Below are 11,938 nucleotides of genomic sequence, written 5' to 3' on the forward strand. Positions count from 1 at the left end.
TGAGACACTTGGAGGTAGTGACAGGTGTAATTAGACTTTTATTGATAAAGGTGCTTGAAACTGTTGGATGCTTCAGGCCAAATGAAAGAAAAACTTCTTTTTGAGTCTAAAAATCAATCTGCTGTTACCTTCTTTGTAGTTTACCTTTGTGTAACTGTGCTGTGAAGCTTTGCTGATCAGTGAACTTAAATCACTTCCAGTGAATCATAATTCCAAAGACTCAGGCGAGCAAAGTGCAAGTAAAGACCAAATGCTTCATTAGGAAATTATCTCCAGAGGAACTGTTAGTGTTTGTTCATGCCATTATACACTATATTAGTATTTGCTCCTGTACCGTCACACGTATATGAACTTTAGTCACATCCCATTCGTATTCCCTAGGGTTTAATATGCCAGCTCAGCTCTTCTGGGAAGGTTTTCCACAAGGTTTAGGAATTTCTTACAAAAGCACATTTTGATGTCAGACAATGACGTTGAACTAGAAGCCTGGCTCGCATGTGCAGTCAGGTTCCCAAACTGTTCCCACAAAGTTGGGAGCATGAAATGGTATGCTGAAGCATTAAGAGTTCCTTTCACTGGAACTAAGGGCCTGAGCCCAGCTCTTGAAAAACAACCCGAGACCACAATCCTCCTTCCACCAAACTTTACACTTGGTACGATGCAGTCAGACAAGTACTGTTCTCCTGGCAACCACCAGAGCTTCAAAGGAGCTTGCAAAGAAAAGCGTCTGGACTTCTTTAAGTTACTTGAAGACGTTTCACCTCTCATCTGAGAAGCTTCTTCAGTTCTAAGGTCAAATGGTGGAGAGTCCCAGATATAAACCTAGTGGGAGTAACCCCCCACAGAGGGACAAAAGGACCCCCTGATGATTCTCTAATCGCCTGAGCCAAGGTGTGAAACTGGGTGTGGGTCCCAATCAGCCAGAGTTTCGGGTGAGTTCATGGTGAAACCTGGCCCCACCTTATCATGCGAATTCCTGAGATCAGATGGCCCAGGATGTGAGTGGGCGTTAAGGCGTCTGGGAAGGGATCTCAAAACTGGATTATAGATGGCAGAGAGTTGGTGTCGTAAACCCCCGCCTCTGTTCAAAGATGGTCGCTCACAGTGGACATAGATGGCTTCTTTCACTCCTCTTTCAAACCATCTGTCCTCTCTGTCCAAAATGTGAACATTGGCATCCTCGAAAGAGTGTCCTACAGAGGCGGGGGTTTACGACACCAACTCTCTGCCATCTATAATCCAGTTTTGAGATCCCTTCCCAGACGCCTTAACGCCCACTCACATCCTGGGCCATCTGATCTCAGGAATTCGCATGATAAGGTGGGGCCAGGTTTCACCATGAACTCACCCGAAACTCTGGCTGATTGGGACCCACACCCAGTTTCACACCTTGGCTCAGGCGATTAGAGAATCATCAGGGGGTCCTTTTGTCCCTCTGTGGGGGGTTACTCCCACTAGGTTTATATCTGGGACTCTCCACCATTTGACCTTAGAACTGAAGAAGCTTCTCAGATGAGAGGTGAAATGTCTTCAAGTAACTTAAAGAAGTCCAGACGCTTTTCTTTGCAAGCTCCTTTGACTACAATGACCTGGATGACTGAGAACCTTCACAGACACACCAGAGCGTCGTCCCTCCAGTGAACGCATGTCCCCTGCTCTACTGTCCAGTGGTAGCGTGCTTTGCAAACAATGATAGGTAGTGAGGAAATTTCCAGACTGGACTTGTTGCACAGGTGGTCCTATCCTGGTATCATCCTGGATTTCAATGATCTCCTGAAAGCGACCCATTCTTTCACAAAATGTTTGTGGAAGCAGTCTGCATGCCTGATTTTATACACCTGTGGCCATTAAAGTAATTGGAACACCTGAATTTAATGATTTGGATGGGTGAGTGAATACTTTAGGGGATATAGTACATCTTTGCTGTGTAGCAAACTGAACAGTCGGTGTAGCACGTCTTAATAGAAACTTAAATGAATGTAGTTTCTGCACATGTTCACTCTACTTTGCGTAGTTCATGCAAAGAGATTGCCAAAGGTTTAATCACTCCACACTTTCATGTTTCTGTGCTGTTTATCATTATTAGTCTTTGAAATGCCGGCCTAAGTGTCAGTATTACGGATTTATGCACAGCGGCAACAACAGCAACTGTTCTTTCTGCTACTCCTTCAAACCCAGTAAGCTCCTGTTCGCACACTGCAGTCTCCCAGCATTCACGTGAATGTATATTATCGCCGCACACATTCAATTTTTATATGTAAAAGAGAGTAAATTCTACCACCTAGTGAATAGATGGTAGCATTGCAGCTTGTCTGATAGCCATCATCATCATTTCAAGCATAATGTGCTGAAGATTGCTGACGACATGGTCCAGTACCTGCATCCTGTTAGAGAACTGTACGTAAAACACAAACACACGAGCGAACACAGCTGCTGAACATCTGTATATTCATAAACTCTTTATCTTCTCCCATCTGTGTCTCTGCATGTGTATAGTCAGAGTCTGATGCTGTCTGATTTTGCCACTCTGGCTCCTCCACCCAACAGTTTGCTCTGCTGCTTCTTCTCACTAATCTGCAGGTATCAGTCTTTCATCTGCAGCTGTGTGTGTGAATTATTGTAATCAGCCTCCTTTAATGGTGCCTCTTTACATTCAGTTTTACAGCGTTAATCATGTTTTTTTAAAGCACTTTCCTCACAGATGTACACAGTGGTACCATGTGCTCTCACTCTGGGTTTTATTCCTGTTGAAACAGAAAGCATCAAACTGAATAGGGTAAAGACCAGGTTTACATTAAGAAGCCCCCAGAGGCCAAAGGTCAAAGCTGAAATGAACATCAGCGGCAGTGCAGCTGTGGGAGAGAAAGGTCCTATGAATCTACAGTTGTGGTCAAAAATTTACATACACTTGTAAAGAATATAATATAATGGCTCTACAGAGTGTCCCGTTATTTCTAGAACTCTGATTTTTCTCTGATAGAGTGATTGGAACAGATGCTTCGTTGTCACAAAAAACATTCATGAAGTTTGGTTCTTTAATGACTTTATTATGGGTTAACAGAAAAAAGTGATCACATCTGCTGGGTCAGAAATATACATACAGCAGTGCTAATATTTGGTTACATGTCCCTTAGCCATTTTCACTTCAATTAGGCGCTTTTGGTAGCCATCCACAAGCTTCTGGTTGAATCTTTGACCACTCCTCTTGACAGAATTGGTGCAGTTCAGTTAAATTTGATGGCTTTCTGACATGGACTTGTTTCTTCAGCATTGTCCACATGTTTTCAATGGGGTTTAAGTCAGGACTTTGGGAAGGCCATTCTAAAACCTTTATTCTAGCCTGACTTAGCCATTCCTTTACCACTTTTGATGTGTGTTTGGGGTCATTGTCCTGTTGGAACACCCAACTGTGCCCAAGACCCAACCTGTGTGCTGATGATTTTAGGTTATGTTGAAGAATGTGAAGGTAATCCTCCTTCTTCATTGTCCCATTTACTCTCTGTAAAGCACCAGTTCCATTGGCAGCAAAACAGCCCCACAGCATAATACTCCCACCACCATGCTTGATTGTAGGCATGGTGTTCTTGGGGTTAAAGGCCTCAGCTTTTCTCCTCCAAACATATTGCTGGGCATTGTGGCCAAAAAACTCGATTTTTGTTTTGTGTGACCACAGAACTTTCCTCCAGAAGGTCTTATCTTTGTCCATGTGATCAGCAGCAAACTTCAGTCGAGCCTTAAGGTGCCGCTTTTGGAGCAAGGGCTTCCTTCTTGCACGGCAGCCTCTCAGTCCATGGAGATGCAAAACACGTTTGACTGTGGACAATGACACCTGTGTTCCAGCAGCTTCAAATTCTTGGCAGATCTGCTTTTTGGTGATTCTTGGTTGACTCTTCACCCTCCTGACCAATTTTCTCTCAGCAGCAGGTGATAGCTTGCGTTTTCTTCCTGATCTTGGCAGTGACGAAACAGTGCCATGCACTTTATACTTACAAACAATTGTTTGCACTGTTGCTCTTGGGACATGCAGCTGCTTTGAAATGGCCCCAAGTGACTTTCCTGACTTGTTCAAGTCAATAATTCACTTTTTCAGATCCATGCTGAGCTCCTTTGACTTTCCCATTGTAGCGTTTGTGGGCGTTTGTATCCAATGAGCCCTATTTAACTGGCCTAAGAGAAGTCACCAGCTGTCGTCACTCATAATCACTCACAAGCAGTTAAGAGGCCATGCTATGAAGCTCAGTTCACTGACAACTTTCTAAGTCACCAAAATTGCTAATTCATGTTGCCGTATGATTATTTTTGACCCAGAAAATGTGATCACCTTTTTCTGTTAACCCATAATAAAGTCATTGAACAACTAAACTTCATGAATGTTTTTTGTGACAAAGAAGTATTTGTTCCAATCACTCTATCAGAGAAAAATCAGAGTTTTAGAAATAACGGGATGCTCGGTAGAGCCATTATATTATATTCTTTACAAGTGTATGTAAACTTTGACCACAACTGTATGTATGCCTATGAAAAAGTATAAAAAAGGCAAAATGCTACATTTATGGGGTAAAATAATAAAAAAAAAAAAAATACAACTAGTATTTGCAGTCAATGGCTTTATGTATAGGTAGAATTACAAAAAACAATCACACAAACAATACAAACAATATGCATAAATATATCTATCATAGTTATTAGTTAAATCAGGAAATAATATCCATAAACATCTGTTGCAAGTTCACATTACAGGTAGCAGCCAGCAACAACAAAAATCAAAGCAATCAAATCAGGTGACTTTTAAAAACATTTCAGCGGTCGGGTTATTATATGAGTTAGTTGGTTAGCAGAAGGCAGATTTACAGAACCCAGAATCACCTGAGTTTTTCAAAAGTTCGCTGAAGAGAAATATTCCAAACGTGTACGGTTAAAGCTTTGCAAAGGTCAGCTTAAACTTTAAAAAAAAAAAAAAAAAAAAAAAGTTTTAAAAAGCTTGCAGGTCCGGTTAGCTTGTGCGCGTGCAACAAAGAAAGAGTCGAGCCACAGGTGCCGTGCCAAAGTGATGGAGATAGTGTGTGCAGGGTTTGTTTATCACAGGAACACGTGAGGAGAGTTAATGCTGGTTTAATCACTGTGAGAACTGTTTTTTCTGTGCTTCTTTCACCCATCACTCTGTTTAAGCAGAGAAAAGTTAGTAAGTTCAAATGTGGGTTACGTGTTTAACATCGGCTTAACAGATTGACACCTACTAAATGCATTATATTGAAGTTAGCTGTGTGTGCACTTACTGATATTAAATCTGAATATTTCTGATAGTTTACGGTAAATGTTCTAATGAGTGTTGCTTCTTACTACTTTTTAGTTCCTTTCTCTTCACGTAGGATCAGATGCTTATAACGCAGCCTGCACGGCGCATTACCTTGCGTGCTATATGGAAACCACACCAACTGCCAACAGTGTAACTACAGCCAAGCAGAGGGGAATGAAGGCACAGAGGTGTATTGTATTTTTAAACACACTCTGGTGGTTGTTAAAGGACTCGAGCGGGAAGTTATTAAGAGTACAGGTCAACTTTGCCTGCAAATGTGGATGTGCTATTGTTTGGAATTACTGTCATGGCATCTGGATCACAGGCAGTTGTAAAAATATATCTATATAAGAAAATGTATCTATGATCAGCATCTATTTCTAGAGTTAATTCAGACCACGAAGCACCTATGACAACTTTCTGCCAAAGCAGGACTGAGACGCGCATCGCGTTCAGTAGACTCGACACCAAAACAAGGTTGTTTCTCAAAATGTTTCAGCCTAATCAGAAACAGACAAACACACTGCTTTGTTCTTTGTTTTTAAGAAGACAGAGAGAGACTGTGTGGAAAGTTAGTTTACAGCACTGTGGAACTCTGCTGCCTGTAATCATCTCTGCAATTAACTATTGAAAGCCAGGGATTACTTGCATATACAGAGAATTTACAGTCCTGCTGTAGATGTGCACACATAAGAACAAGTTTAAGCAGTAGTCAACTCCATAGACTGTATATAAAAACAGATGTAGCCTCCAGATCTGACAAGTGAAGCAGACCTGCATTTCTTTTCTAATCGCCAGCAGGAGGCGACTCATAGGCTACGTTCACACTGCAGGCGAGAGCGCATTTGATCCGATTTTTTTGACCCTATGCGACCCATATCAGATCATGGTATGACAACGTGAACGGCACAAATCCGATATTTTCAAATCCAATCTGGGTGACTTTCGTATGTGGTACTGAATCTGATACATATCCGATGTTTTAGAAAGCGACTGCTGTTTGAACGGTCATGTCGCATTAAATCCGTCTTTTACGTCACTGACACGAGACAGACGCTAATTATTAGCGCCGGAGAAGCGCCCGAGAAGACATCGTGAACGCTTCCTGGCCATCCCGTGTAGACGTTACTGAAACTGTTGGGAAGACAACGTGAACATTTTATTTATACTGTATAACTGCAGATTCTGACAGAAATCTGCAGCTATCCTTTGAAGCACCGCTCCTCTAAAACAGCAATAAGGATAATTATTAGGTTATTTACATTATTATGTAAATAACAAAATAACTTAAAGCAAAAATTGGGAAACGTAAAGTCCGAAGTCTTTATATTAACGGCCATCAGTCAAACAATACTGTTTGCTCTGGGTCTAAACACAGCTCGTTGTGTGTGACGTCTTCTTTTGCGCATGCGGGCCGCTTTGAGCGTTCACACTAGAGCGCGTTTGCTGTCGCATTTTATTTGTAGTGTGAACAAGCAGACAAAAAAAAAAAAAAAAAAAAAAAGAAAAAAAAGAAAAATCGGATTTGATCAAAAAAAAAAAAAAAAAAAAAAAAAAAAAAATCGGAATTGAGCATTAAGACCTGCAGTGTGAACGTAGCCATAGTCAGGTAAAAGAAGCCTGACTGTGTAGAATTATAGTACTGATCACATCATCTATTATCACAGTAAACACTGTCTGAGCAGTTTATAGTCTCATTTACGGTCTTTTTAAAAAACACCAGGAATTTAACTGTTAACAAGTCTGGGTACAAAAAAGGGCGTGGCCAAAACGCTCAATTGGAGGCTTCTACTGGTGACCTATCAAGCCAATCCACCACCACGGCTACAATCATATTTTATATACAGTCTATACACTCTAGTCTTACAACCTTGGCGTGGTATAGACAATCAATCACCTGCTGTATGTTACATCGCACTCTGTGACAAATGGAGCGATCATGTAAGTAGGCATCCACATTAGTTGACCTAAATACAAACAAAGACAAAGATTACAGGTACAAAAGAACAGAAGATGGAAAATTAACAACATAAAAGTGCAAAATCAAAACATGATTAACCAAAATGAAAAAAAAAAAAAAAAAAAAAAAACCAACCCTCTCCATTAATCAGCCATTGTGTTCATGTCAGTCTTTATCCACTGGAAATTGATATGCTGAGATTTAAATCCACTGTAGTCAGCAGCAGAAGATCCTCAGAGGTGAGTGTTATTAAAAATATTAGTGGTGCAAACGGAGCGAGAAAATTGTGATCAAACATGTGACCAAATGAATTTCAGCTTTAAGATAAAAGAGCATTTTGTACCTCAGTACAAAATTAAGTTATATCGTAGTTGGATTAGTTACAGCTACCACATGAGCTGTTCTTAATACTACAACGTCTTCTGTTTTTTTAAAGTCAAAACAATGTTTCAGTGCTTCAAACCTCTTCTGTACAAAACATGACTCAACATACTCGACGGCTTTTCACTCCTGAAAAGCTAAAGTGTCAAATAACACCCCCCCAAATCCCAAGTCATTCATTATATTATATATTAGTGATGTATATGAAGAAAGAAAAAAGAACGATTGAGACTTCACACTGACTGACTACACTGGAATACCTCGAGATTACTCTGCACTCTCTCAGGTTACATGTTTCGTCCCCCGTTGATGACGTTTCCTCCCGGAGGGGCGATGTGAATGGAGTCCAGGATGGGCCGCAGTATTTGGCCAAATGGTCTAAAGATGGAGAGATTTCATTTGACATTTTAAAAACACATATGCACAATGACTGCCCCATTTTTAACCCAATAACTCCCTCCAACATATTTACTTTTATGCATCAGCGGATGTGAAGCAAATCTCTGCAGGGATGTTTAAAGTATAGGAGCAATAGCAACAGCCTAAGGTAGTGCTGCCTGTTCCCTTTTCATGCAGTCACACTGAATTTGTGGTAAAAACTTGTGCCTCTGCTATGACTGCCCTTGTTGTTGGCTAAAAAAGGCTCAAACTGAGCTTTCATAATAGTGAAATACCACAAAACGTTCATCCAGGGCAAAGTACAAACAACTCTACTGCAGGCTGCACTATATTAACATTTAGTGGCCAAATTTAAAATTTCTTCCTCTTCATCCAAGACTGTATGGCAACATATAAAAGCTACACTGTAGTTTATAATTAATGCTTAATAATAAACACAACATTTCATAATTTAGCTGCGATCATGACTATTAGTACATAACTTCACTGCAATTGGAGGTCTAGACGACTAATGTGGCGTTCAAAGACTTGCCGCTGAACCGGAGCCTTGTTCAGATTTCAATGGGACACATTCACAGTCATGGGGTGAGCAGTGGTGAGCAGGGACATTATTAATACCACAGACTCAAATGAAGCGAATGTAAGCTGACAGCCCGAGTTTCACTCACGTAGAGAGGACTTCAGATGGAAGGTCGGTGATGTAGGACGGGATAGGCCTGCCAGTCAGGAACTGAGCCACCTCGTTGGTGAAAGTGTTGCAGTTGTGCTCAAACAGACGATACCTGTCACCTCTGAACAACAACAACAACAACAACAAAAAGACTCACTAAACATGCAAAGTTCAAATAATAAACCTGACTATCTCCTGATTATACATTACTTATGTAAGGAGCTTGGAGGTTTTCTGTATGCGGGAAAGAAACTGACCTGTATGTGCTTTCTCCCAGGGAAGAGAGGTAATCCATGAAGATCTCCTCAGAGACTTCAGTCTCACCGAGCTCCACCACTGTGTCAGGAGGTCCCAGCATAGTCCCACCCTGCCAAAAACAAAGAAAATGTGTCATAAAACAGAAACATGATTAAAGAGCAAATCAGTGATGGTCTGAGGAAGCTGCTGCACTGTTAGCTTCTATTGTTTTAATTTTATTATGCATGTCTAAAACAACTCTCGCTAGTAAGTGAGACATTGAGCATAAAATGGGATTACCTGCATAAAGAAATGTTAGATAAATAATAAATAAAGAGGTCTTCTTGAGTCAATTTTCTGTATTTGTGATACACGCTTAAGTTAGTTAGCATTGGCTCTGTGGCTTGCTAACTTGGCCAACTTTACTAGCTACCTTACCGTGTTACCTTACTTCCAAGGTGGGAAAAATGCTAAGCTAATAAGCTAATTGTTATGACTCTGAGGGTTTTTTTTATTTTTCTTTTTGGGAAAAAAAAATAAATAAAAAAAAATCAGGAAAAGATGATTGAATTCACATCATTTATTTGGTCTTGGAAAAAAAGTAAAATACTTCAACTTACAGGTAAGAATATGCAATCAGCCAAAACATTAAAACCCATTTATATTATTTTTAACTAATTTATTATTATTATTAATAGGTGGACTTTTGTCATGATAATAAAGCTGTGGTAGCAGACCATAGATGTATGAAATGTATATTATACGATATACTATGATCTAAATTATTAGGCAAATTTGAACATTTCTTTACTGATAGTAGTATGTGTATATATATATATATATATATATATATAAAATGGTATGTACTACTTTCATATGTATGAGTAGTACATATAGATATAGTTAAATTCTATGTAGGTATGAAGCATCTCTCTGTGTTAGCGTTGTGCAGGCTGGTGACCTGCTTCTCACCCAACAGCAGCTGGTATAGGTTCCTCAACCCATCACCCCACGAATAAATAAAGAGAATGGATAGAACTTCATTTCTTGAGTTCGTTTGTAGAATATCACCTACCCAATTGTACTTTTTCTTTCTTGATAAGTGTCACACTGGTCTCAGGCGTTGTGATTTGCCTTCTTTGCACAGCTTTTGTTTGTTTCTTTGTTTCCCCCTGCTCGCTATCATGACATCACAAACATCTGGTCGATTCATTTGTGGCCCCAAGGGACAAACATACAAATGTTTGTTTCGGGACAACAACCATTTCAAAACTCAGGGTATACTTTGTAAGTCCTGCAAAAATGAAAGGTACTGCAGAAATGAGAGGCAGCCGACACACGTCTAAAACACCTTCAAAAATTATTTTCCACATGTGTGCAGCAGTCTGGGAGAAGGCTGAGGTGTTTGGTGATATAAGTGAAATGGACGTCACATCCTTATTACATCCTTACCGGAGAACAGCTGGAGATCCCCTCCCCTCCAAAGAAGAACTCATCACCATATGCCACTATAGCTGTGTGCCTGCAAAATTATTACATTGGTAAATCCAGGTCAGAGCATCTCAGTGGCATAACAGCATATTTAAAATTACATTAGCACCATTCATAACGCTTAATCCACTTTGGCACACCAAATAACACAATTAATACAGTCACGGTGCATTTTACAATCTACCGAATACAACAATTATAAGGACTAAAAATCCATCCATAGACAGATGAGTGGATGAGTGAGCAACTAGCTGTTTATTTAGTGTTAAAACATCATATGTATCTGCCTAATCTTTTTAATTATAGCTCACTTGGTCAGTTCACATACATCCCCAGACGCCTTCATTAATAAATACAAACAGGCAGACCACCAGGAGGTGTTTTGACCATTTTTAATGCCACTGCTGTCTTCCCTGGGACCAGAATTAGGTCAGTGGCCTACACCTGATGTATCTACAGTAAAAGCTGTGTTTTCGTGATAAGGAGGTTACACTTACCATATCCCATCCAGCTGCTTTCCTGCAATAGAAAAGGGGGGAATTAATGCATGCAAGGCAGGAGATGGTCGCTAATGCAAGAAGCCGGTAAAACAAGAGATGAGCCATTTCTAATGATGTACGGGTGCAAGTCGATTAAGTTCGCCATTTATTTTAAACCAAACAATATTTATAAAAGTCCCTTGACCTTGATATTTTAACCAGAGAACAGCAACATCTGCTTTAGACGACCGTCAAAGAAGGCTTCTCCAGCCGGTTATCATCACTTATTTGTCCCCCAAGGCCAGACTGCATCAGTATTTGTCTGCAGGCTACTTACCCAACATTATAGGACTAAGGCTCCGAGCCATTCCTCTGGACAAATCATAAATATACAGTTGTACATTGTATCGCGTAGGATTCTTGTCCATAACTCAAACTCAGAAATTTTATTTTTCTATTTTTCGTTAGCTAGCTAAGCCACAGAGCTTTCTCAACATACGCTCCTGCGAGGTTCTAAACGAAAGGAATGATGTCAGGCCTTTAAATAGCCCAAGCACTTCCGCTTTCACTGCTTTCAAAATAAGAACGGCTGGCGAGAATCTTTAATAAAAGGTCGACTGTTTTCTTGTGAGATTGCTTTATTTTGAAGGATCTCTGTGGCTCTTCCGATTTTAGTTCGCTGTCTGTGAATGACTTGACAGAATTTTAATTTGATAACACAAAGCTTGTGTTTTTATTTCGAATAGAAAATAATTACAAGGCTTATCAAGATGAAATAAACGCTTCGGTAGCCTGATAGCTGACACTAATATCACCCAGAAAAGGGAGCCATTTTTAAAAAGATATTTTTTTTCCAATTCGTTTATTTATTTAAACAAAATAAAGACCACAATATATAAATATATCACCTCTATACAGAGATTTCTACAGGTTTTGGCTCGTTAGCGAGAAAAATGTAGAAAAAGTGGGACACAAGTGAGTCCTTGGATTTGTTATGATCAGTGGTAACCACTGGAGGGCGCTGT

At 40.1% G+C, this 11,938-nt stretch overlaps 1 protein-coding gene across 4 annotated transcripts; it reads right to left on the reverse strand.

Annotated features, from left to right (window-relative positions):
* Nucleotides 1-4,592: 4,592 nt before the first annotated feature.
* On the reverse strand, nt 4,593-11,447 carry desi1a (desumoylating isopeptidase 1a). 4 transcript variants are annotated; one of them, XR_005692281.1, is made up of 8 exons: nt 11,251-11,447; nt 10,932-10,953; nt 10,396-10,465; nt 8,964-9,073; nt 8,705-8,827; nt 7,898-8,015; nt 7,194-7,263; nt 4,593-5,160 (listed from the first exon to the last, which is right to left on the reverse strand). XR_005692281.1 is itself a non-coding variant. In XM_040006119.1 (7 exons), exons 1-6 carry the CDS (start codon nt 11,339-11,341, stop codon nt 7,925-7,927), a joined length of 507 nt encoding a protein of 168 aa, XP_039862053.1. In that variant the 5' UTR covers nt 11,342-11,447; the 3' UTR covers nt 7,009-7,263; nt 7,898-7,924. The 4 variants fall into 4 exon arrangements, 2 of the variants coding, with proteins under 2 accessions (XP_039862053.1, XP_039862052.1); XR_005692280.1 differs by having other exon boundaries at nt 7,194-8,015; nt 11,251-11,446; XM_040006119.1 differs by lacking the exon at nt 4,593-5,160 and having other exon boundaries at nt 7,009-7,263.
* Between the last annotated feature and the right edge of the window lie 491 nt (nt 11,448-11,938).

This window comes from Simochromis diagramma, unplaced genomic scaffold (assembly GCF_900408965.1).
Source record: "Simochromis diagramma unplaced genomic scaffold, fSimDia1.1 OVJJ01000510.1, whole genome shotgun sequence".
NCBI lineage: Eukaryota > Metazoa > Chordata > Actinopteri > Cichliformes > Cichlidae > Simochromis > Simochromis diagramma.

Excerpts from the sequence above, each read along its gene's own strand:
- desi1a (XM_040006119.1), bottom strand. The coding sequence starts at position 11,341 with ATGGACAAGAATCCTACGCGATACAATGTACAACTGTATATTTATGAT. Across the intron at positions 10,954-11,250 it reads CCTTAGTCCTATAATGTTGG|GAAAGCAGCTGGATGGGATA; the intron begins GTAAGTAGCCTG and ends TTTCTATTGCAG. Across the intron at positions 8,016-8,704 it reads CCATCTGAAGTCCTCTCTAC|ACCATTTGGCCAAATACTGC; the intron begins GTGAGTGAAACT and ends CTCCATCTTTAG.